The following is a 22,284-nucleotide window of genomic DNA, read 5'->3' as shown; positions in this document are numbered from 1 at the left end:
AAAATGTAGTCAACAATGTAACAACTGTGTATGGTGCCAGGTGGGTACTGGAATTACCTGGGGGAACACTTTGAAAAGTATATGACTGTCTAACTGCTGTGATGTACACCTGAAACTAATACAAAATAATATTAAATGTAATTGAAAATTTTAAAAAATTAATTAAAAAATAAAAGATCCCACCATAATAATTAAAAAACAACAACAACCTGAGTTGTTGCTTTCTTTGAAAATTTCCATTCCTATTTGGAAAAATGACTAGAGGCAATGAAAAATTCTAAAATGGGAACTCTGTAACTGCAAACCAGCTCAAACTGGTCCTATCCTGTTTCTAACAAGACCCCAGCCCATAGTTTAAACTTTGGATACACCACTTAGAGTAACACTTCTGAACCCTCAATCGCTCCCCCTACAGAAGCAAAGGACCAGAGCCTGGCAGAACCTGAACCAAGAAATCCTTTCAGAGGCATTTCCTGTCCAGGAAGATCTGGTGCTGAAACCCCTTAAATCTTGTCCCCCATCCTGGGTGGAGGAAACAGATTTGAGCCTTGCCTCCTGACTCCTGGCTGGCTGACCTCATACAAGAAAGCTCTTTTTTTTCCCTCATAAGCCAATGCCATTGGCTTCTCTGCACGTGGGGCAGCGGGCCCTTGCTCATTAACAACTCCACCAGGTGTGGCTGAATAGAGACCCTGAGCTGCTACCACTGGGATTTTAAAGTAATAGTAATAATAATAATTCTTATTTATTCATTGAATTCTTACTGTGCCAGGACTTGTGGTAAGCATTTTAAATGCATGATCATATTTAAACCCCAAGTGGCTCCATGAAGTACAGACTATTATTATGAACGTCATTTGCAGATAAACTAACCATGACTTAGAGAGGTGGAGGAGCCTCTCAGGGAAGTCCTCCCAGGAGGAGCTCACTAGAGACCTTGAGTTTCCATCCACTGAGTTCTTCCCTCTCTACCATGCCAGGTATCACTGCCATGCTGGGATTAAACCACACCTTCATGTCTGAATTCATCCTCGTCGGTTTCTCCACCTTCCCCCACCTCCAGCTGATGTTCTTCCTGCTCTTCCTGCTGATGTACCTGTTCACACTGCTGGGGAACCTGCTCATCATGACCACCATCTGGGGTGAGCGCAGCCTCCACACGCCCATGTACCTCCTCCTGTGCACCCTCTCCGTCTCCGAGGTCCTCTACACCTTCACCATCGTCCCGCGCATGCTGGCAGACCTGCTTTCCGCCCTCCGCTCCATCGCCTTCGTGGCCTGTGCCAGCCAGATGTTCTTCGCCTTCACGTTCGGCTTCACGCACTCCTTCCTGCTCACGGTCATGGGCTATGACCGCTACGTGGCCATCTGCCACCCACTGCGCTATAGCGTGCTCATGAGTCCCCGTGGCTGTGCCTGCCTGGTGGCCTGGTCTTGGGCTGCCGGCTCAATTATGGGGCTGGTGGTGACAACCGCCGTCTTCCACCTCACCTTCTGTGGACCCAACGTAGTCCACCATTTTTTCTGCCACGTTCCACCTCTTGTGAAATTGGCCTGTGGGGGCAATGTCGTCAGTGTGGCCAAGGGCGTGGGCCTGGTGTGCATCATGGCCCTGCTGGGCTGCTGTCTCCTCATCCTCCTCTCCTACGCCTCCATCGTGGCTGCCATCCTGAGGATTCCGTCAGCTGAGGGTCAGCACAGGGCCTTCTCCACGTGCGCGTCCCACCTCACTGTGGTGGTCGTGCACTATGGCTTCGCCTCTGTGATCTACCTCAAGTCCAAGGGTCCCCAGTCTCTGGAAGGAGACACCCTGATGGGCATCACCTACACAGTCCTCACGCCCTTCCTCAGCCCCATTATCTTCAGCCTCAGGAACAAGGAGCTGAAGAACGCCATGAAGAAGACCTTCCTCAGCAAGATCTTTCTGCAGAGCTCCCAAAGTGGCTGGTTTTGCAGCAGGGGACATGGTGGGTGAAGACACTTCAGTCTTCTGCCTGTAAAATGTGCATAATTTTGCTCCGCCGGTGATGAATCCTATACATATGTGAACTCCCCCTACCTCCACCCTTAGCAAGTGCTCTGTAAACTCTCTCCTTTCTCCAGTATGTCTGATCTCACTTCTCCTGGATTCACTGGGGTCATGACCTTCCCATACTGACCTTGGGTGTCAATATTCCTGTTTCCTGTGCCTGAGAGTGGCCTGGAGGAGGTGATGCCCACATCGCGATGTTGGGGGACTTGTGTTCATGGCTTATCTTTAATGAGCAAATAAGGGATGCCTGCTCTGCCCAAAACAACAGTGACACAAACAGTGACAGTGATTTGGTGCCTGCTGTATACCAAGCATCATCTTCTGTGCTTCTGACACATCATTCCCTCTCATTCTGACTATTGCCTTGAAAAAAAGGAAAGCATTTTTGATAGTGATGTGGTTTTTCATTTCAGTTCTTCACATTTTTGTGTGAAGGGTGTTTCCTCCTGTGAGGAGCCCCTGTTGACTAAGCTGAATGACAGGTCTAAAGGGTGCAAATTACAGAGGGAAAGGGGAGATGTGAATGTCTCCTTGGGAGAAAAGAAATGTGTAGAGAGATGAGCTGAAGGTGTGGGAGAAGAGTGAGGAAGTGGCAGCTGGGTTAGGGGAAAGAGAAAGGGCAGGAAGGAAAACCTGATTCCTGGCAACTGACCCAGACCAAGGAGCTGGTGAACACATTTGAGGAAAAAGCAGGGACATGAATGAGCATCTTATAACGTTGCCCATAGTGTCCAATACAAATCCCCTTCCCAAACTCCCTTGAAATCCTTAATAAAATGCCATTTCTCTCTCATGTGTTTGGGAGTCAGGTATGTTGGACAGATGCACCTGCCTCACGGGAGGAGCTCAGGCAGGTCAGGCAGCCTTTGTGGTCCAAACCCCATTGAAAAATAAGGAGATGGACACAGTGAAGTTTGGAACTTGCCTAGGGTCACTGAGCCAGTGAGGTGCAGGGGTGCAGTACGAAATTGGCCAAATGAGTCCTCTTTGGCAAAAGGTCTCCAACTTGGGGGCATATCAGAGTCACCTGGGGGGCTGATTAAATTCCAGGCTGCTGGATTGCACCCAGAGTGTCTGATTCAGTGGGTCTGGGTGGGGCTCTAGCATAGATACTGCTGGCAGTGGTCTGGGGTTGACACATTGGGAACCACTGCTCTACAGGATTTCTAGCTCAAAATAAAGCCAGATATTTGAATTGGAGACAGAAATAATTTCCTTCCTCCCTCCCTCCGTCCCTCCCTTCCTTCCTTTCTTCCTTCCTTCCTTCCTTCCTTCCTTCCTTCCTTCCTTCCTTCTTAATAGTTATGCTGATAACAGTTTCCATTTTTTTTTTGAGCATTTATAATCAACTAGGTATGGTCTTTTAAAAAATAGCTTTATTGAGCTATAGTTCACACACCATATAATCCACCCACTTAAAAATGTATGTAATCACAACCACAGTCAGTTTAGAACATTTTCATGACCTCCAAAAGAAATCCTACACCCTTTAGCTATCATCCCTCTTTCCCCATTTCCTTCAGCCCTAAGCAACCACTGATCTACTGACTTGCCTTTTATGAACATTTCATGTAAATGGAATCATATAATATTTAATCCTTTTTTGTTTGACTTCTTTCACTTAACATAATGTTTTCCAGGTTTTCCACCTTGCAGCCTGTATCAGTACCCTCATTCCTTGTTATGGCTGAATAATATTCCATTGTTTAGATTTACTATATTTTGTTTATTTATTCACCTGTTGACAGATATTTGGGTTGTTTCCACCTTTGGCTACGATGATTGACGCTTCTATAAACATTCTTGTGTTAGTTTTTGCATGGACAAGTGTGTTCATTTGGGGGTACATACCTACCCCCCAGTGGAATTAATGAGTAATAGGTAACTATGTTTAACCATTTGATGAACTGCTAGATTTTTCCATAGTGGCTGCACCATTTTACATCCCCACCAGCAGTGCACAGGAGTTCCAATTTTTCCACATGATCACCAACACTTACTTATCTAACTTTTTGATTATAGCTATTCTAGTAGTACCTTATTGTGGTTTTGATTCGCATTCCCTGATGACTAATGATAATTATGGTCTTAAACACTTAACACACATTAGTTCTTTTGCTTCACAAGGAAGATCAAATTATTAGTTCCATTTTGAAGATGAGAAAACTGATATATAAAGATATTAAGTCTGTTAGCTAAAGGTCTTGCCCCTGAAGTGAAAAAACTATAATTCTTTAAGTCAGAGCTGGGGCTCAGAAGCATACCCAGGGGAGGCCCATCTGTTCCAAGAAGAGATAAAGACCTAGATTGGAAAGAAGAGGCCAATATTAGCTGCACCAATGAAAAGGGCTCAGAACTAAAAATATTCTGTTTCAGGTGGTTAGAAAGAAACAACCAACATGAGAGAACTGGGGAGACAAGACGTAAGTTAAAAAAACTGGCTGTAGAGTCTCTGACTGCAAATGCATTCATAGAGAAAAGTGTCATGTTTAAACATGAGGTTGTTTGCCCTAAAGAAAATTGTGACTCCTTTTAAGGCCATGTTCCTGGCTATATTGAGAAGACCTAACATTGTTAATGAAAAATATCTGGGAATATTTTTTGCCTCCCCTATAGATTGTGAAGGAGTCCGATGGTAAGACTGTCCCTCTTAGAGTTGTCATGTGTGAGGGATATTTAAAATTTTTTAAATTGACTTCTAGAGAGAGGAAGGGAGAGTGAGAGAAATGTCAGTTTGTTGTTTCATTTATTTATACATTCATTGGTTGAGTCTTTTTAAAAAATATGTTTATTGATTTTAGAGAGAGAGGGAGGGAGAGAGAGAGAAACACCAATGTGAGAGAGAAACATCAATATCTTGCCTCCTATATGCATCCCAACCTGAAATTGAACCTGCAATCTAGGTTGTCCCCTGATCAGGAATCCAATCCCCAACCTTTTGGTGTATGAGATAACCAACGGAGACACACCGGCCAGGGCCGATGTTTTATTCTTGTATGTGCCCTGACAGGGGACTGAACCCACAACCTTGGCATATCAGGATGATGCTCTAACCAACTGAGCTATCCAGCCAGCAATCTGCAAGATCACCCCTCTGCTTATAACCTTAGGCTATACTACAAACCTAGTGTGATTGAGTCAGTGCTTTATCTCCAACTCTATCCTCCAGTTCTCCCCAGCTGTCCAGCCCCACTAGTTCCCTGGCTGTTCCTGCAATAAACCAAGTGCACTCTGACCTCAGGAATTCTGTATGTGCTGCTGCATCTACCTGGAACACCCTTTCCTTACTCCTACACATTCTTAGGTCTGACCTTAAATGGCACATCCTCAGGAAAGCCTTCTCTAGCTTCCAGTGCTCTTTAGCTGGTCACAGATCTGGAGGCATCTTGAAATATACCAGTTGTCCTGGAAAACAGATAAGAATCAGACTGTATGAATTTGAAAGAACTGACAGCAAAGGTGGTGTCTGGATTATATGTGGAGGCATCAGTGGGGTTCCCTGCAGTCATCAGAGAAAAAAATAACTTGCAGTTTGGTTGACCAATGTCACTGTATTCTGAGGTTTAAATAAACCTTAATTTTTCTCCTTTACTTCAGCTTGTATTAGTTGTTTTGTAACTTTAAATCTAGCAAGTTGAACTCAGTGAACTGTTGCCAGGGCGAGACGAGTGAGGCAGGGCTGTAAAAGTGCAGTATTGTAACCTGTATTTATTTAAAACATTGATATATTGTTTATCATGAAATTTTTGCATTAATTTTGATTTTTAACAATATTACAATAAATGTGATTTATCTTGATTACTTACCTTAAATTTGGTAGTCAAGGTGCGTGTCTCCTTGCCTGACTCCTGATTCCTTCACCCCCTCCCCCACAAAAGTCCTTGTATTTCTTTTCTCTCAAAAGACCAAAAATAGACGCCATCTTTAACTTATCTGGTGATGGAAAATAGGGATAAATGCCAAAAGGATGGTGCAAACAACCAGGGTTTTGGGGTGCTGAACCTCCACACCACAGTCCACCTCCTCTTCCCAGCCCCTCTGCCAGGACCCCCAACCTTCAGAGACCCTATCCTCCCTTCCCCTCTGTTATTTAGCTTCCACTTTCTGAAGCGCCTTCACCACCCCACATTCCTAGCTGTTTGTCATTCCTGGCTAATGGTCCCTCCATGCCACATTCTTTGGTATCCCCAGGGCAGGGCCAGAGCCCAGAGAAGTGATTAAAGGGCTTGCAGAAGAGGATGGCTGTTGATGGGGAGATCTCCAGACTAGGCGATCCACCCAGCACCATGGAAACTTCTCAAAGACAGGGAATAGCAGCAAACCTATCTCTGTGCTCCCAGAACTAGCATAGGATGTGAGACACAGAAGGCCACGAATAATTATTAAATAGATCTTGAAAGGCTAGCATTTATTGGGTGCTTATTGTGTGCCAGTCACTGTCAATTGCCCTACGGAGACAATACTATTTAATTCTCAGAACTATCATTAGGTGTGGAGACATCATTATTAAACCCACTTTAGTGACGAGAAACTGAAGCAAAGAGATGGATGCGATTTAATCAAGGTCGTTTTGCTCTATCACTTAACCACTGCACAGCCTTATCTGCAACTCAGAGCATCTTTCTTCATCTCAGAGCAAGGTCTCTTTTGCCATTCTTTGCTATCTGCTGTTGCCATGGGGATGAGTCATGGGACCATTCTTGGAGGATAGGAGCCATAGAGAGGAGGCTGTTCCTGGAGGAGGAGGTTCATGGAGAAGCAGGGCAGGTGAGACAGCTCAGTTGGAGAAACACTTCTCTCTGTGGCGCCCCCTGTTGGACGATAACGCTCTTCATGCGGTCCCATTTTTCCTGTCAAACTGATAACCCCAAAGTAGGTGGCTCCAGTTGGTCTTTTCCTCAATTTACTCCTCTCCCTCTGATCCTAAGCTCATCAAACAAAACATTAAATTATAATATCACCCTGACTGTGGGTTAGAAGACTCTTAAGGTGCTGGAGTTCTTAATGTGAAATAGACTAGTCCTCTTTGTACAGAGGGCACACAAACCCCACTGCAGGAAGACAATGTGTGAAGTATTGGAATCAGAAAGGACTTACATTGAAACCTGGCCCTACGAAGTTGCATGATTACGAATAAGCCATGCAACTGTTTTGAGCTTCCGTTTCCCCTCTGTCAAATGAAGTGGGTATAAGTTTATCTGCCTTGATCCTCCCTTGTGAGGCTATAATGAGATCATGTACGTGAGGGGTAACAGGACACATGCAGTATATTCTGCAGAGAAAGATGCTTTGGGTTCCCCAGTTTTTACTGAAATTTTTTTCCAAATCCTCCCACTTCATATTAACGATGGATGTTTTTACCACTCAAGTTATAGAGAGACTGAATTCAACTTTTGGACAAATAATGCACAATTGGTTATTCAACTTAAGCAGGAATACACATATTTTTCCTTTCCTCTAACTTTGGCAAATTTGATTAATTTATTGCTTGTGCTTCTTAACTGCATTTGCAAACTCATGTCCATTAAGTGTTATAAATTACTGTTTTAAAATAAATTGTATAAATGCATATTCAGAAATAATTTAAGTTTTCAAGGAAACCTTTTGAAAATTGCTTTTATAGTTGACATGTAATATCATGTAAGTTGGAGGTATACAATGTGTTGATTTGATACACTTATATATTGCAATATGATTACTACGATAGTGTAAGCTAACACCTTTTTTCACATCACATTATCATTTATTTTCTTTGTGGTGGGAGCAATTAAGGTCTAGTCTCTTAGCAACTTCGAAGTTTATAATACAGCACTGCTTTAATCACTATATTGTGCATTAGACCCCAAGGACTTATTTATATAGTGGTTACAAATTTGTACCCTGAAAGATCTCCCCATTCCCACATCCTTCAGCTCCCAGTAAGCACCATTGTACTCTGCTTTTACAAGTTCAGCTTTTTTTAATGATCCACATATAGTAAGTGATATCATACAGTATTCATCATTCTCTTTTTAAAAAAGATTTTATTTACTTACTTTTAGAGAGAGGGGGAAAGAGGGAGAAAAAGATGATGTGCTAAAGAAACCACGATTGGTTACCTCTCTCACGCCCCCAACTGGGGACCTGGCCCACAACCCAGGCATGTGTCCTGACTGGGAATCGAACCAGCAAACTTTTGGTCCATGGGCTGGTGCTCAGTCCACTGAGCCACACCAGCCAGGGCTGTCATTCTATTGAATACACATATTTTCAACAAATTATAAATACTATGTAGTGCAGTCGACCTGAAATTGCCCTTCATGCCTGTGGGGGAGCATGAAGCTGGTGTGGCCATGGGTACACCTTCATTCCGGGCTCTGCGCTCATTGTGGTTCAACAAAGAGCTCCCCTGCTCACCCATGGGCCACACCCCTCTCTAACACAGCAGGCAATTTCTCATGGTGGGACTATCCCCCTTGAACTAACTGTAGAGACGTTTCTGTCTCTCTGCAGCTGCTCAGGCTTCACACTTAAAATGCAGAGTTTTCCTTGACTTTTTCTGAAAGTTTGCTTATTACTGCTACTGCACAGATATGTGCAAAGCTGGCATTTAGGGTGTTTTGATCTCCTCTGTTGGAGTCTGGTTTTGTCTTTCATAGCCTCACAAAACCAATGTTGTAGCTACCTGTTGCTGCCTAGTAGAGGGTGAGGGTCTGACATACTCCATTTTTTTTTTTTTTGCAATATGGGTTGATGGTAGTGAGAGCAATTAGACCATCCTGGTTTCTGGCAGGAGAAGAACAGATTGCCAGTTTAATGCTACCTGGCAAGGTGTCCTGCAACAGATAGAAATCATTGACTCTGATTTTCTCTGTTATCAGCTCATACATCCTTCCACCCTGAGTACATCCTTGATGCTACTTAACCATTGTGTGTGCATTTGAATGTTGCCTGCAAGGATCCTTGCAAACCTTAGAGCAACAGACAAATAAAGATTATTATGTACATGTTTATGGGGTGCCATTTCTAATGGTAGCATAGGGTAACCCAACTCACCTGTTCCAAGGAATTTCTCCCAGATAGTCATATTTTTTCTGGGTAGAGCTTGCTGAGGAAGGTCTTCTTCATGGCGTTCTTCAGCTCCTTGTTCCTGAGGCTGAAGATAATGGGGCTGAGGAAGGGCGTGAGGACTGTGTAGGTGATGCCCATCAGGGTGTCTCCTTCCAGAGACTGGGGACCCTTGGACTTGAGGTAGATCACAGAGGCGAAGCCATAGTGCACGACCACCACAGTGAGGTGGGACGCGCACGTGGAGAAGGCCCTGTGCCGACCCTCAGCTGACGGAATCCTCAGGATGGCAGCCACGATGGAGGTGTAGGAGAGGAGGATGAGGAGACAGCAGCCCAGCAGGGCCATGATGCACACCAGGCCCACGCCCTTGGCCACACTGACGACATTGTCCCCACAGGCCAATTTCACAAGAGGTGACACATGACAAGCAAAATGGTGAACCTCATTGGGTCCACAGAAGGTGAGGTGGAAGACGGCTGTTGTCACCACCAACCCCATAATTGAGCCGGCAGCCCAAGACCAGGCCACCAGGCAGGCACAGCCACGGGGACTCATGAGCACGCTGTAGCGCAGTGGGTGGCAGATGGCCACGTAGCGGTCATAGCCCATGACCGTGAGCAGGAAGGAGTGCGTGAAGCCGAACGTGAAGGCGAAGAACATCTGGCTGGCACAGGCCACGAAGGCGATGGAGCGGAGGGCGGAAAGCAGGTCTGCCAGCATGCGCGGGACGATGGTGAAGGTGTAGAGGACCTCGGAGACGGAGAGGGTGCACAGGAGGAGGTACATGGGCGTGTGGAGGCTGCGCTCACCCCAGATGGTGGTCATGATGAGCAGGTTCCCCAGCAGTGTGAACAGGTACATCAGCAGGAAGAGCAGGAAGAACATCAGCTGGAGGTGGGGGAAGGTGGAGAAGCCGACGAGGATGAATTCAGATACTGCTGAGAGGTTGGCTCTCGGCATGGAGGCTGTGCCTGGGTAGGGGTGTGACAGGGAGAGGTCAGCTACAATGGAGAAAGGCCACTGTCTTCCATTTGGACCAGGCCCATGGGGCTTCTCCTCATAAATGACAGCTAACATTGATTGAGTTCTCACTCCATGCTTCCTATGATTTAGTCCTCTCCTCAACCTTGTGAAGAAAGTGCTATTTTCATCACCACCATCTTGAGTATCTTGAGCATACTCATTGAGAATACTGGGGTGCAGAGAGTCTATTTAATTTATTCAAGGTGAAGCTGTTAAAATAGCAGAACCAAGACTTGAACGCATGGCTGACTGTCTCCAAAGACTATGCCTCTAGGTTTCCTCCTAAAATGAAGATGCTCCTTCAGAGCAGTCAGTTCTGCTCACCTCCCCTACTCCCTTCTGATAAACCCTGTGCTTCCCAGAGCTTCATATACCAAGGGGCCTTATGTCTGCAACTCTTTGGACAAGTATGCATCTCTAACTTCATATGAATCAATCCTATTCTTCCTCTGGACTTATCCATGCTAACAGTCGGAGGCAGGAGACTGTGTGGAATTAGTGTTCTGGTTGTCTCCATTCCCAATGCAGCAGCTAAGTACGTTCTGAGGCAATGCAACATAGCCATAAAGCAAAAGGACGTGGGAGTCAGCCAGCAAGAGTTAGAATCCCAGCTCTGCCTATTGTATAAACTTTAGAGCATTTCTGCACCTCTCTGTACCTCCATTTCTCCTTACCTACCTCAAATGGCTTTTGCTAGAAATAAATGAGCTATTCTTGGAATGTGACCTGGCATACAGTAGGTGCTACCTATGATAATCAATTCAGTACACTAAGTGAGCAAAGGTACATAGTCTATGCTCAGTAAATAACATCATTTAATGAGATGAATGTTGCTTTATAAATAACAACTATTTTTAAATGATCTTATTTTATTAGGCAATATAAAGTTTAAAAGGCAGAAAGCCACTAACCTCCTTTCTGTCTCTATGGATTTGCCTGTTCTAGATAATTCATATAAATGAGATCATATGCTATGTGCCTTTCTGTGTCTGGCTTCTTTCACATGGCATGTATTTAAGTTTCATCCACATTGTAGTATGTGTCAGTGCTTCAGTCCTTTTCACAGCCAAACAATATTCCATTGTGCGAATGGACCACATTTTGCTTATTCATTCATCAGTTTATGGATATTTGGGTTGTTTCCACTTTTCCAATATTGCGAATAGTGCTGCCGTGAACATTCAGGTAGCAGTTTAAAGCATATCAGTGATTTCCAGGGTCTGGGGGAGTGGGAGAATTGGGTGTGACTGCTAATGAGTATGAGGTTTCCTTTTGGGGTGCTAAGGAAGTTCTGGAGCTAGACCTACGTTATAGTTGCACAATATCATAAATATTTAATTCACTAAATTGCACTATAAAATGACTGAAATGGTCAATTTTATGTTACGTGTATTTCACCATGATTTTAAAAATAGGAAAAAACTAGTAAATGCCCTCTTAAGTGGGTCGAGGTCCTTGATCAAGCCCTGACAGGTTGATAATGAGACATGAAGGAGGGACCAGACACTTTGGTGACTGCAGACTGCATTCCCCAAACATCACTGGTTTCCAGAATTTCTTGGCTTCCTTTTCCTAGAACCACTTGCATCTTTTCTCTACTTTGGGTAAGCACCTGCTCGTAGATCCCCAGGACAGTGACCCCAACAGCCCCACTCAGTCCTGTCACTCTGAGACCTTACAGGGATGAGCCAAAGTCAATGACTTGGAAACGAGAGCCTTTAAAAAGAGGCTGAATGGGTGATACCAGGGCCTTTGGGTGCTCACAAGCCCCCATGCTCTCCAATATCTAGTGCAAGGTTTCTCAACTGTGGAACTCTTGGTATTTGGGGCCACATAATTCTTTGCTATGGGGGCCATCCCATGCACTGTAAGTTGTTAGCAGCATCCATGTTTTTTTCCAGCTAGGCGCCAATAGCCCCTGCTCCGTTGTGACAACCAAAAGTGTCTCCAGACACTGCCAATGTCCCCATGGAGAGCAAATTCTCTCCAAGTTGACTGAAGATGTAAGAGTGCAGTTGAAGGACTTTGTCATGCTCCCTCTGCCCAGAGCCTGGTTTCTTCCCTTCTCCACCACAAATTCCTGTTTATTTTGCATATTCAGCATAAATGTCACCTCCTCTCTACAGCCCTTCTGAACATTCTCTTCCCAAAGCAGATTTAGCCCCTCATTCTTGGATGCTTCCAAAACAACAATCCCTGAGTGAGTTTAAAAATTCTTGTTTCATAAACAATAAAAATGACTTTTTTTTTTCTGCCGGTGGACGCCGCTGAGTAAGCATCGTTCAAGTCTCCTGCCCTGAAGTCGTCATGTCTAAGTCAGAGTCTCCCAAAGAGCCGGAACAGCTACGAAAACTCTTTATTGGAGGTTTGAGCTTTGAAACAACAGATGAGAGTCTGAGGAGCCATTTTGAGCAATGGGGAACGCTCACAGACTGTGTGGTGATGAGAGATCCAAATACCAAGCGCTCCAGAGGCTTTGGGTTTGTCACATACGCCACTGTGGAGGAGGTGGATGCAGCCATGAATGCTAGGCCACACAAGGTGGATGGAAGAGTTGTGGAATCAAAGAGGGCTGTCTCAAGAGAAGATTCTCAAAGACTTGGTGCACACTTAACTGTGAAAAAGATTTTTGTCGGTGGTATTAAAGAAGACACTGAGGAACATCACCTAAGAGATTATTTTGAACAATATGGGAAAATTGAAGTGATTGAAATCATGACTGACCAAGGTAGTGGCAAAAAGAGAGGCTTCGCTTTTGTTACCTTTGATGACCATGACTCTGTAGACAAGATTGTCATTCAGAAATACCATACTGTAAATGGCCACAACTGTGAAGTGAGAAAAGCCCTATCTAAGCAAGAGATGGCTAGTGCTTCATCCAGCCAAAGAGGTCGAAGTGGTTCTGGAAACTTCGGAGGTGGTCATGGAGGTGGTTTTGGTGGGAATGACAAATTTGGTCGTGGAGGAAACTTAAGTGGTCGAGGTGGCTTTGGTGGTAGCCGTGGTGGTGGTGGATATGGTGGCAGTGGGGATGGCTATAATGGATTTGGTAATGATGGAAGTAATTTTGGAGGTGGCGGAAGCTACAATGATTTTGGCAACAATCAATCTTCAAATTTTGGACCCATGAAAGGAGGAAACTTTGGAGGCAGAAACTCTGGCCCTTATGGTGGTGGAGGCCAATACTTTGCCAAACCATGAAACCAAGGTGGCTATGGCAGTTCCAGCAGCAGCAGTAGCTATGGCAGTGGCAGAAGGTTTTAATTACTACCAGGAAACAAAGCTTAGCAGGAGAGGAGAGCCAGAGAAGTGACAGGGAAGCTACAGGTTACAACAGATTTGTGAACTCAGCCAAGCACAGTGGTGGCAAGGCCTAGCTGCTACAAAGAAGACATGTTTTAGACAATACTCATGTGAATGGGCAAAACACTCGAGGGCTGTATTTGTGACTAATTGTATAACAGGTTATTTTAGTTTCTGTTCTGTGGAAAGTGTAAAGCATTCCAAAAAGGGGTTTTTAATGTAGTTTTTTTTTTTTCCTTTTTTCTTTTTTTTTTTGCACCCATGCTATTGATTGCTAAATGTAATAGTCTGATCATGACGCTGAATAAATGTGTCTTTTTTAAAATGTGCTGTGTAAAGTTAGTCTACTCTGAAGCCATCTTGGTAAATTACCCCAACAGTGTGAAGTTAGAATTCCTTCAGGGTGATGCCAGGTTCCATTTGAAATTTATTTACAACCTGCTTGGGCACACAAGCCATTGTCTTCAGAAACCTTGGTGTAGTTGAATTGATAAGTTACTGTGTTGTGACCTGGAGTTCACCATTAAAAGGGTCACCCAAGCAGAGTCATGGAGTTTATTTGGTTATTAATGATTGTTGGCACATCCTATGCAATATATCTAAATTGAATTATGGTACCAGATAAAATTATAGATGGGAATGAAGTTTGTGTATCATCCATTATCGTGTGTAATCAATAAATGATTTAATATAAAAAAAACAATAAAAATGAAAAGAGACTGGCAAATATATATATAGCAAATGCAATAACAATTTAATCCCATTACAAATAAATGGTTCCCGAAAAATCCTTACTCCTAACTTTGTCATAACCTTCATCATAATGAGTCCTGTTTGGGAAGCCATTGTCTATGGCACTGGATTTTGAGTTTTTGATGAGAATAGCTACCTGTTACTGGATGTGTGATATTGTAACCACAGAACCAGTTCAAATTGGTCCTATCTTGTTTCTAACAAAATCTGGAGCCACAGTTTAGGAGCAACACTGTGAACACCACTCATGAGTAACAATTGTAAACCCTTCCCTGCTTCCTCCCACAGAAACAAAAGACAAGAATGTGACCGAAACCTGACCGGCAGGAACCCTTTCAGAAGTGAAGGATCTGCTGTCCAGGAACAGCTGGTGCTGAAATCCCTAAATCTTGCCCCAAACCCTGGGTTAGGGAGCCAGATTTGATTCTTTATTCCTGTCTCCTTGCCAATCTCACAAATGAAAGCTCTTCCTTTTCTTGAAATCCAATGCTGTAGTATTGGCTTCTATGTGTGTCAGGCAGTGACCCCTTGCTTGATAACACTAAGCACCTGTGCCCATGCATTTCTTATTAAGTGTTTACCAAAACATTATGAAGCATGTGCTAATATTCCTGTTTTACAGGTGTGGCAGCTGAAGGCCACAGAAAACACGTCACTTGCAGAGGGACCACAGCCCCAGATCTGAACCTACGTCTGATTGACCCTAAAGCCTATCTTTCCCTCACCTCTCTGTTACACTCACTGCTTTCTAGTGGCTGTTCATGTCCGAGGCCACTTCCAGGACCAGAGAGATGTTGGCTTCACCATGCCATTCCACTCACACATGCCCTCCTCATCAGTTAAGGTCACAAAAATCCACAGTCTTGAGAAAGAAAGGGAGGGGCTGCAAAGACCAGAGCTTGCCATGGCCTGGGGAGGTGGCCCGGGGCTGCATGGACCACCCTATGAAATGATGGAGATTCAGAATGCAGCTAAGAGCACTGCTCATTCATTCTGGAAGAGGCAGTACTATGCAAGTAGCAAAAACATTAGAGGTTACCAGGGATTAAGGGGAGAGAGGAAGGGATGAATAGGTGGACGTCGGGGGATCTTTTAAGGCGGTGAAATGACTCTGTATGATTCTATAGTGGTGGATACATGACATTGTGCATTTGTCAACACTTATAGGAGGTACAGCACCAAGAGTGAACTCGAATGTGAACTGTGGGCTTTAGTTAATAATAATGCGTCAGTGTGGGTTCAGCAATGATAACACTAATGCGGGGTATTAATAACAGGGGAGACTGTGTTCAGGGAGAGAGATGGCGCATAGGAATGCTCGGCCATCGGCTCAATTATCCATAAAGCTGCTTTATAATGGAAAGTCTATTCATTTTTAAGTAAAAGAAAGTCATAGAACCATGATGAATATGGGCCCAGTACATCAGAAAGGACCACGAAAAACCTCCTGGCATCAATCCACCGGAGAACCTGGTGGGTTCCTCTGTGAGTGAAGTGAGTAGAGCGAGAGAGAGAGAGCGAGAGCCAGGGGACCAACTCCCCACCCAGAGACTGGTAGGCGCACATTCATGGGCAAGCCTTCCCACATATACCCCGAGGTAAGGGTGTCCCAACTTCAGCATTAGGGACATTCAGGGGCTGGGTCATTCTTTACGGTGGGGGCCATCCTGTACATTGCAGGATGTTACTAACATCCCTGGCACCCATGGATGCCCATAGCCTCTCTCAATCGTGATCATCAAAAGTATCTTCACACACTGCCAAATGAGAACCACGGGCTAGGTCTGTCTTGTCTCTCAGATCCCGCCTTGCCTTGTCTGTCTACCCCGACCCTGGCTGTCTCTTCTTAATGTGCTATCTGGGTTTCCTCTGTGTCCTCCTTTGCATTTCAGCCACCTCCTCCCTCCATTTTCTCTCCCTCTTTTCATCCTCAAATCCTTACCGTTATCCCACTTATCCCTCCTCCCCCATACTGCACAACCCTGGGAGGTGGCTGAAGCCTTCAATCCTGAATCTTCGTGTCTCCCTCTTTTCTCTGCCTGTCCCCAATTCTTTTACCACTGGTTTCTGGCCTGGACAGAGAGGGGAGAGGTGAAAAGTCAGATAGGTGGACTGGTTAACTTTGAGTGGCAGCGCTTCTCTCGGCACCTGAGTTTCCTCACCTGTCCAATGGACCTTCCATGTAAGATAATAATCATCACATGGCCTTGAAGCTAGGAAGTGCGGACCTGGCTCCTGTCCCTGCCCTATAGGCTCAAATTACACAAAGAGTTGTATAAGCAGAGGGGTTTCTCTGAGCCCAGTGTCTCCTGGTCAGGTGAAAGGGAGGGAAAGTGACTTACCCAGGGCCCTGTACCTGCTTCTGCCTCACCCCAGTGGAATGCCCAGCTTGGTACTTCCCTGCACAGGTGAGAGTTAGGCTGCAAGGTAAGGAGCCTCCTGCCCTGAGCATGTCAGCTTGGCAGGGGGTTTATTTGAACCTTAGCTTCATTATTTATGTCACCTCTGCTCCCTGCCCTCTGTCTTCTCTCACTGTGGTCCTCCTGCCTCTGCTTCTGCTACTGGGATGCTGGGACCCCTGGGAATCCTGCAAGGGAGAGGACAACCTCAGGGAGACTGTCTTCCCTTCTCCTCCCTCCCTGCCTGCCAGGGATGAGCCAATTAACTGAGCTTCTCAGGGGCTGGAGCAGAGCCTAATGCTTTGCAAATCTGGGACCTGCGGTTCTGCCTAATGACTTTGGTGGGAGAGCAGTCCTGCCACTGGGGCCAAGGAGGTTGCCTGGCATGGCCCTCTACTTTCATACTTCCCGATTCAGGTCATTTGCCCAATTAAATGTCTTTTTAAAGATTTTTAAAAATCAAATGACAAAGTATTTGTTTCTTCTTAAATAACTGAAACACTACAAATAAGGCTAAAAGTTATGTGATGGTCAGCCATGTGATCATGACAAAAACTGGATGGGCATCCTTGCAGACTTGTCTGCACGTGGACTGTAAACAAACACAGACCCGTAAAATAAGAGTACAGTTGCAGGGTTTTATATTTTGTTTGTTTGTTTTTATTTGTATTTTTGAGGTAAATTTCACATAACATAAAATTAACCACTTTAAAGTGAACAATTTAGTAGCATTTAGAACATTCATGGCATTGCACAACCATCACCTCCATTTCCAGAACATTTTTGTCATCCCAAAAGGAGACCTTGTCCCCATTGGCAGCCACTCCCCCTCCCCCAGCCAACTGGCTTATTTCATTTAGCATAATATTCTCCAGTTCCATCCATGCTGTTGCAAAAGGTAAGACGTACTTCTTTCTTTCTGCTGTGTAGTATTCCATTTTATAAATGTATTACAGATTTTTAATCCACTCATATCTACTGATGGGCACTTGAACTGTTTCCAACACTTATATATTGTAAACTAACCCTAATTTTTTGATGAACCTACCAAACTACTTCCCATACTGTGTGTTTTAACACACATAAGATTGTCCTCCAGGCACTTCTTTATAACTTGGCTTTTTTACTCAGCATCTTGGAATGATACCCATGTTGGTTTATACGGACCAAGCTTTTTCAGCCTGGGCACTCTTGACATTTGGGACTGGATCATCCTTGTGGTGGGTGCTGGTCTGTGAACTGCAGGATGTTTAACAGCATCCTTGGTCTCCACTCACTAAATGACAGTGGCTTCCACACCCCAGCCATGACAAAAATGTCTCCATGTTACTGTAGACAGTCAGTCAGAGCATGGTGAGGGGGACTCCCCCATCCATCACGGGGTAAGTTCTTACACTGAGTGGCACCAAAAGCTAGAAAGATGAATGGATAGAAAAAAAGCCCTCCCCTCCCTATCCCTATGAGAACTATGGGCTTGAGTAGGAAGGGCAGATGACCTTTGAGACGGGAGTCCACCATTCTCCCAGGTCCTATGGCACCTGAATAAAAGTTTTCCTTTTGCAGCAACACCTGCCTCATGCATTTGGCTTTCATTGTGGTAGGCAGCTGAAGCTCTGTTTTTTCCATTTCATCCAGACATTGCCAAAGGTTCCCTCAGGGGGCAAAACCATCCCTAAGTGAGAACCACTGCAATAGAACCACTGTACTTTTATAAAATCGGTTTAATGTTCAACTTCATGAATATATGCAGTGTATATTTAACTGATATGACACCTTGGTTGCTTGCATTTTTTCACCATTATTAGGAGTAATGTGATACATATCCATGTATGTCTTTCATTACACAAGGCACTACCTGATTCAAATAAAACTTAAGTAATGAGATAATCAGGTCATAGAAAATATGATTCTTAAATTTAAGAAGAATTGCCAGACTAAGCTCCCAAGTGGCTGTGCTAATTCACACTCCCAGCACCTGTGTGTGTCAGAGGCTATATTTCCCACACCTCACTAATGCTTTGTAGTGTGAAACTTTTTCTTTTTCTTTCTTTCTTTCTTTCTTTCTTTTTTTTTTTTTGCAGAACCAGCTGAGACTTTACTTTGGGAAAAAAACATTTGATTTGGTTTTAGCTGAGGGCATAGGTAAGAGGCAGTCCCCCAGGCAGTAACTGCCCCACCCCAAGGGGGAGCTGAGGACTGGGTGGGGCCGAGCCTCAGGTGGGTCTCCTTGCCCTCTGTTCCCCTGCACAGCTTCTTTCCCACCGACTCTGAGGACAAGAGGGCCCACAGTAGTTGTTCACCTGGGCAGGATATCAGAAAACTCAGACACCAGCTTCACATCACGGTTCTAATCTTCACGACCACCATCATGGAGGAGCTGGTGCTGGTGTGGCTGAAGGAGCCCAAGCTGACCTGGAAGCCCAGGATAGAATTGAGGTTCCCGTAAGCTGAGCTCAGTCCACCTGAGTAGCGGCTGGTAGTCTTGGTATGGATACTCATGTTCTGCATCCCAGATTGCAGCCCTGCAGCAGCTTATGGTAGGTGGCGAGCTCCACGTCCAGGGCGAGCTTGACGTTTATGAACTCCTGGTACTCCTGGCTGGGCCATGTCTTGCTGGGTGATTCTCAGAGCAGCCTCCAGCTCAGCCACCTTGGCCTGAGCATCCTTGACAGCCAGCTCCCCACGCTGCTCGGTGTTAGGGATGGCAGCCTCAAGGGAAGCCCTCTGGTCTTTGAGGCCCTCGATCTCAGCCTAGATTCTGCTGATGTTCCTGTTCATCTCAGAGATCTCCATCCTCATGCCACGCAGGTCACCCCATGCTTCCCAGCCAATGTCTGCCAATCCTCATATTTGATCTGGTACATGGTCTCAGCCTCAGCCCAGCTGCAGTTGATGATCTCCTCATACTGGGCCTTGACCTTGGCGACAATGTTGCCCAGGTCCAGGGAGAAGCTGTTGCCCATGGACGACACCATGGACATGTCAGAGATCTGGGACTGCAGCTCACGAATGTCCTCTTCATTGAGCTGCCTGTAGAAACTGATCTCATTGGTTAGCCCTTTAAGGCAGGTCCAAAGATAGTTAAGGTTTTATTTTGTTTTGTTTCCAAGTTATGGCCCCTGAATTTTGTACCACTCTCCCTGGATCTCTTCCATTTGCCAGCCCTTGCCTCATAACTTTGGTTTGGGTAACCTCGGCCCAAGATGCTCTTCAAGAATCCCTGGGCTCATATCCTGATCCCAGTTTGGCCCACAGTGGGGGACCTGGAATTTTTAGCCTCACTGATCTGGAGGCAGATTAATTAGCCCAAGAACCCTTATATTCACTTTTCTGGATATACTGCAGAAAGATCCATGCCAGAAACAGTCTGTGAAATACAGACATGTCTACGAGCCAACAACTACAGGGAATCTAAGTGTCAGGTTCTCATCCAAGAACTTCTTAAGTGTCATGTGCGCTGTCCCAAGGGAAGATGTCTCATCTGCTCAGGATTTGAAAACGAAGAGGAACAAAAGCTGACAAAGAAATCCACATCAAAGTAAAATTCTGCAGAGAAGTTAAATGCTGCACCACGTTTCCATCAAGCGAGTTTTACTTATCTTCTTATTCTTCAGGCCAGATAGCATCAAATATCAAATGAAAACGTCAACTATAAAAGTTAATAAGTATGCCATCTATGCAGAACAGATACAAATATATTAAATACGTAGAATGTAATAAAACTGAGCTGCTAAAATAAACCTGTTAAGTGAAAGAAAAAAAAAATCATTCTCCATCTCTGTGCACTTGTTGATCTCGTCCTCATTCTTATTCTTCAAGCCCTCCACCAGCCCCTGTGTGTTGCCAAGCTCCGCCTCTGGTCTGTTTCTTCTAGGTCAGCTTGCAGCTGCCACTGAAGGCTGTTGCTGCAGCTCTCGAATGTATTGCCCATGCTACTGCTAGTCGTCTTCTGTGCTGCAGGAGAGTCCACCTGCTCTCCAGAATCTTATTCTGATTTTCCAGGTTCCATGCCTTATCGATGAAGGAAGCAAACTTGTTGTTGAGACTCTTGATCTGCTCCGTCTCCTGGTTGTGCATGGCCTGGATGTTGGGGTCCACCTCCAGCTTCAGGGGCTCAGCAGGCTCTGGTTCACCTGGACAGCTTTGATGGCCTCATACTCCCAGCTCTGCAGAAACCTCTGGCCAGATTCATGTTGGCGCCCAGGCCAACACGGTAGCCATTGCCCACCCAGGAAAGGGCCCAGGAGCTGATGCTGGGCCCACATGAGTATGAGTGGCTGCTCAAGGCCCAGGACCCAGAGGTGGACACCTTGTAGGTCTTCTGGGGTACCCCTGTGGACATGATGGAGGCTGGAGTGGAGGTGAGGAGGCCAAACCTGACAGAGACTTGAGGAGGAGCCAAAAGCTACTTCTGAAACTTAATTTTTCCAATATGATTTTCTTTTTTTTTATGTGTTTTATTTATTATAATGTTACATTTGTCCCAATTTCCCTTCCCTCTTCTCCCCTCCACCTGGTGGCCCCCCTTCCTCCAGTTGTCCCCCCTTTTAGACCATGTCCATTAGTTGTGCATATATTTCTTCTCAACCTCTCTCTGTCTATTCCATTCCCTCCTACCATGCTCCTTAATTCCTATATCATCTCCCTCCCTCTCCTCCTTCCCCCTCCCTGCTGACCTCCCCCCAATATGCTCCCCGTACCTATAGTTCTTTTTCCACTCTTGTTGCCTGTTTAGTTTGCCTTTGTTTCAATTCCCTAGCTTCTGTTGTTGTTTCTTGTGATGCAGTTTTCATTTTAGATTTCATAGTTTTGATCCTCCTTTTTCTAAACCAGTCCCTTTAACATCTCATATAACAGTGGTTTGGATCTAATGAACTCTTTCAGTTTTGTTTTGTCCTGGAAACACTTTCTCTGCCCTTCTATTCTGAATGACAATTTCGCTGGATAGAGTATTCGTGGTTGTAGGTTTTTGCTTTTCATTACTTTGAATATTTCTTGCCAGTCCCTTCTTGCTTGCAGGGTCTCCCTTGAGAAGTCAGCTGATAGTCTAATTGGGACCCCTTTGTACATGATTCTTTTCTTCACTCTTGCTGCTTTTAAGATTCTCTCTTTATCTTTAACTTTTGACATTTTGATTAAAATGTGTCTTGGAGTGGTTCTCCCTGGGTCCAGTTTTTTTGGAACTCTCTGTGCTTCCTGGATCTGTAAGTCTATTTCCTTCCCCAAGTTTGGGAAGTTCTGCTTTATTATATTTTTGCTTAATTTTTCAATTTCTAGTTCATCTTCTTCACCCTCTGGCAAACCAATGATTCTTATGTTGGGCCTTTTATAGCTGTCCCAGAGGTTTCTGATCCTCCCATCATTTTCCTTGCTTCCCATTTTTTCTCTCTGCACTGGTTGACTGTTTGTTCCTTCTCTGTGTTCTGGTTTGTTGATTTGAACTCTGGATTTTATTTCCTCACCATCTGTCTCATATGTGGTTTTGTTCCTTTCATTATGAGTGTTTTTCGATTCTTTCTCATCTTTTTCCAGATCTTTTGTTAATTCTGTAAGCCACCTGATAACAATGGCCCTGAACTGAGCCTGACAGGTTTCTTATTTGTTCATCTGTCAGATTCTTCATCTGTTGCCTGGTGAGCTGCGCCACCGGGATTTCTATAGTTGTCTGCCTCATTTTGACAGATGCGTTTTGTTTTCTTGGGCCGGCTGTAGGGGGCAGTGCCT

General features: G+C 44.9%; 2 protein-coding genes and 3 pseudogenes across 2 annotated transcripts; 3 read left to right on the top strand and 2 right to left on the bottom strand.

Moving 5' to 3' along the window:
• Positions 1-973: 973 nt before the first annotated feature.
• LOC150000037 (olfactory receptor 10H2-like) lies at positions 974-1,975 on the top strand. Its single transcript, XM_090290206.1, has one exon. The coding sequence runs from the start codon at positions 974-976 to the stop codon at positions 1,973-1,975; it is 1,002 nt and encodes a 333-aa protein (XP_090146332.1).
• Positions 1,976-9,094: 7,119 nt separating this feature from the next.
• Positions 9,095-10,042, bottom strand: LOC150000036 (olfactory receptor 10H1-like). Its single transcript, XM_090288873.1, has one exon. The coding sequence runs from the start codon at positions 10,040-10,042 to the stop codon at positions 9,095-9,097; it is 948 nt and encodes a 315-aa protein (XP_090144999.1).
• A 2,317-nt stretch (positions 10,043-12,359) lies between these two features.
• LOC150000035 (heterogeneous nuclear ribonucleoprotein A1 pseudogene) lies at positions 12,360-13,953 on the top strand (annotated as a pseudogene).
• Positions 13,954-18,894: 4,941 nt separating this feature from the next.
• On the bottom strand, positions 18,895-20,902 carry LOC150000033 (keratin, type II cytoskeletal 8 pseudogene; annotated as a pseudogene).
• LOC150000034 (cx9C motif-containing protein 4 pseudogene) lies at positions 19,673-20,102 on the top strand (annotated as a pseudogene).
• Positions 20,903-22,284: the final 1,382 nt, after the last annotated feature.

The sequence above is a fragment of the Furipterus horrens genome, unplaced genomic scaffold, assembly GCF_987537825.1.
Source record: "Furipterus horrens unplaced genomic scaffold, mFurHor1.1.pri manual_scaffold_10, whole genome shotgun sequence".
NCBI lineage: Eukaryota > Metazoa > Chordata > Mammalia > Chiroptera > Furipteridae > Furipterus > Furipterus horrens.
The sequence above is the reverse complement of the archived record's forward strand: the minus strand, read 5'-3'. Positions and strand labels throughout refer to the sequence as shown.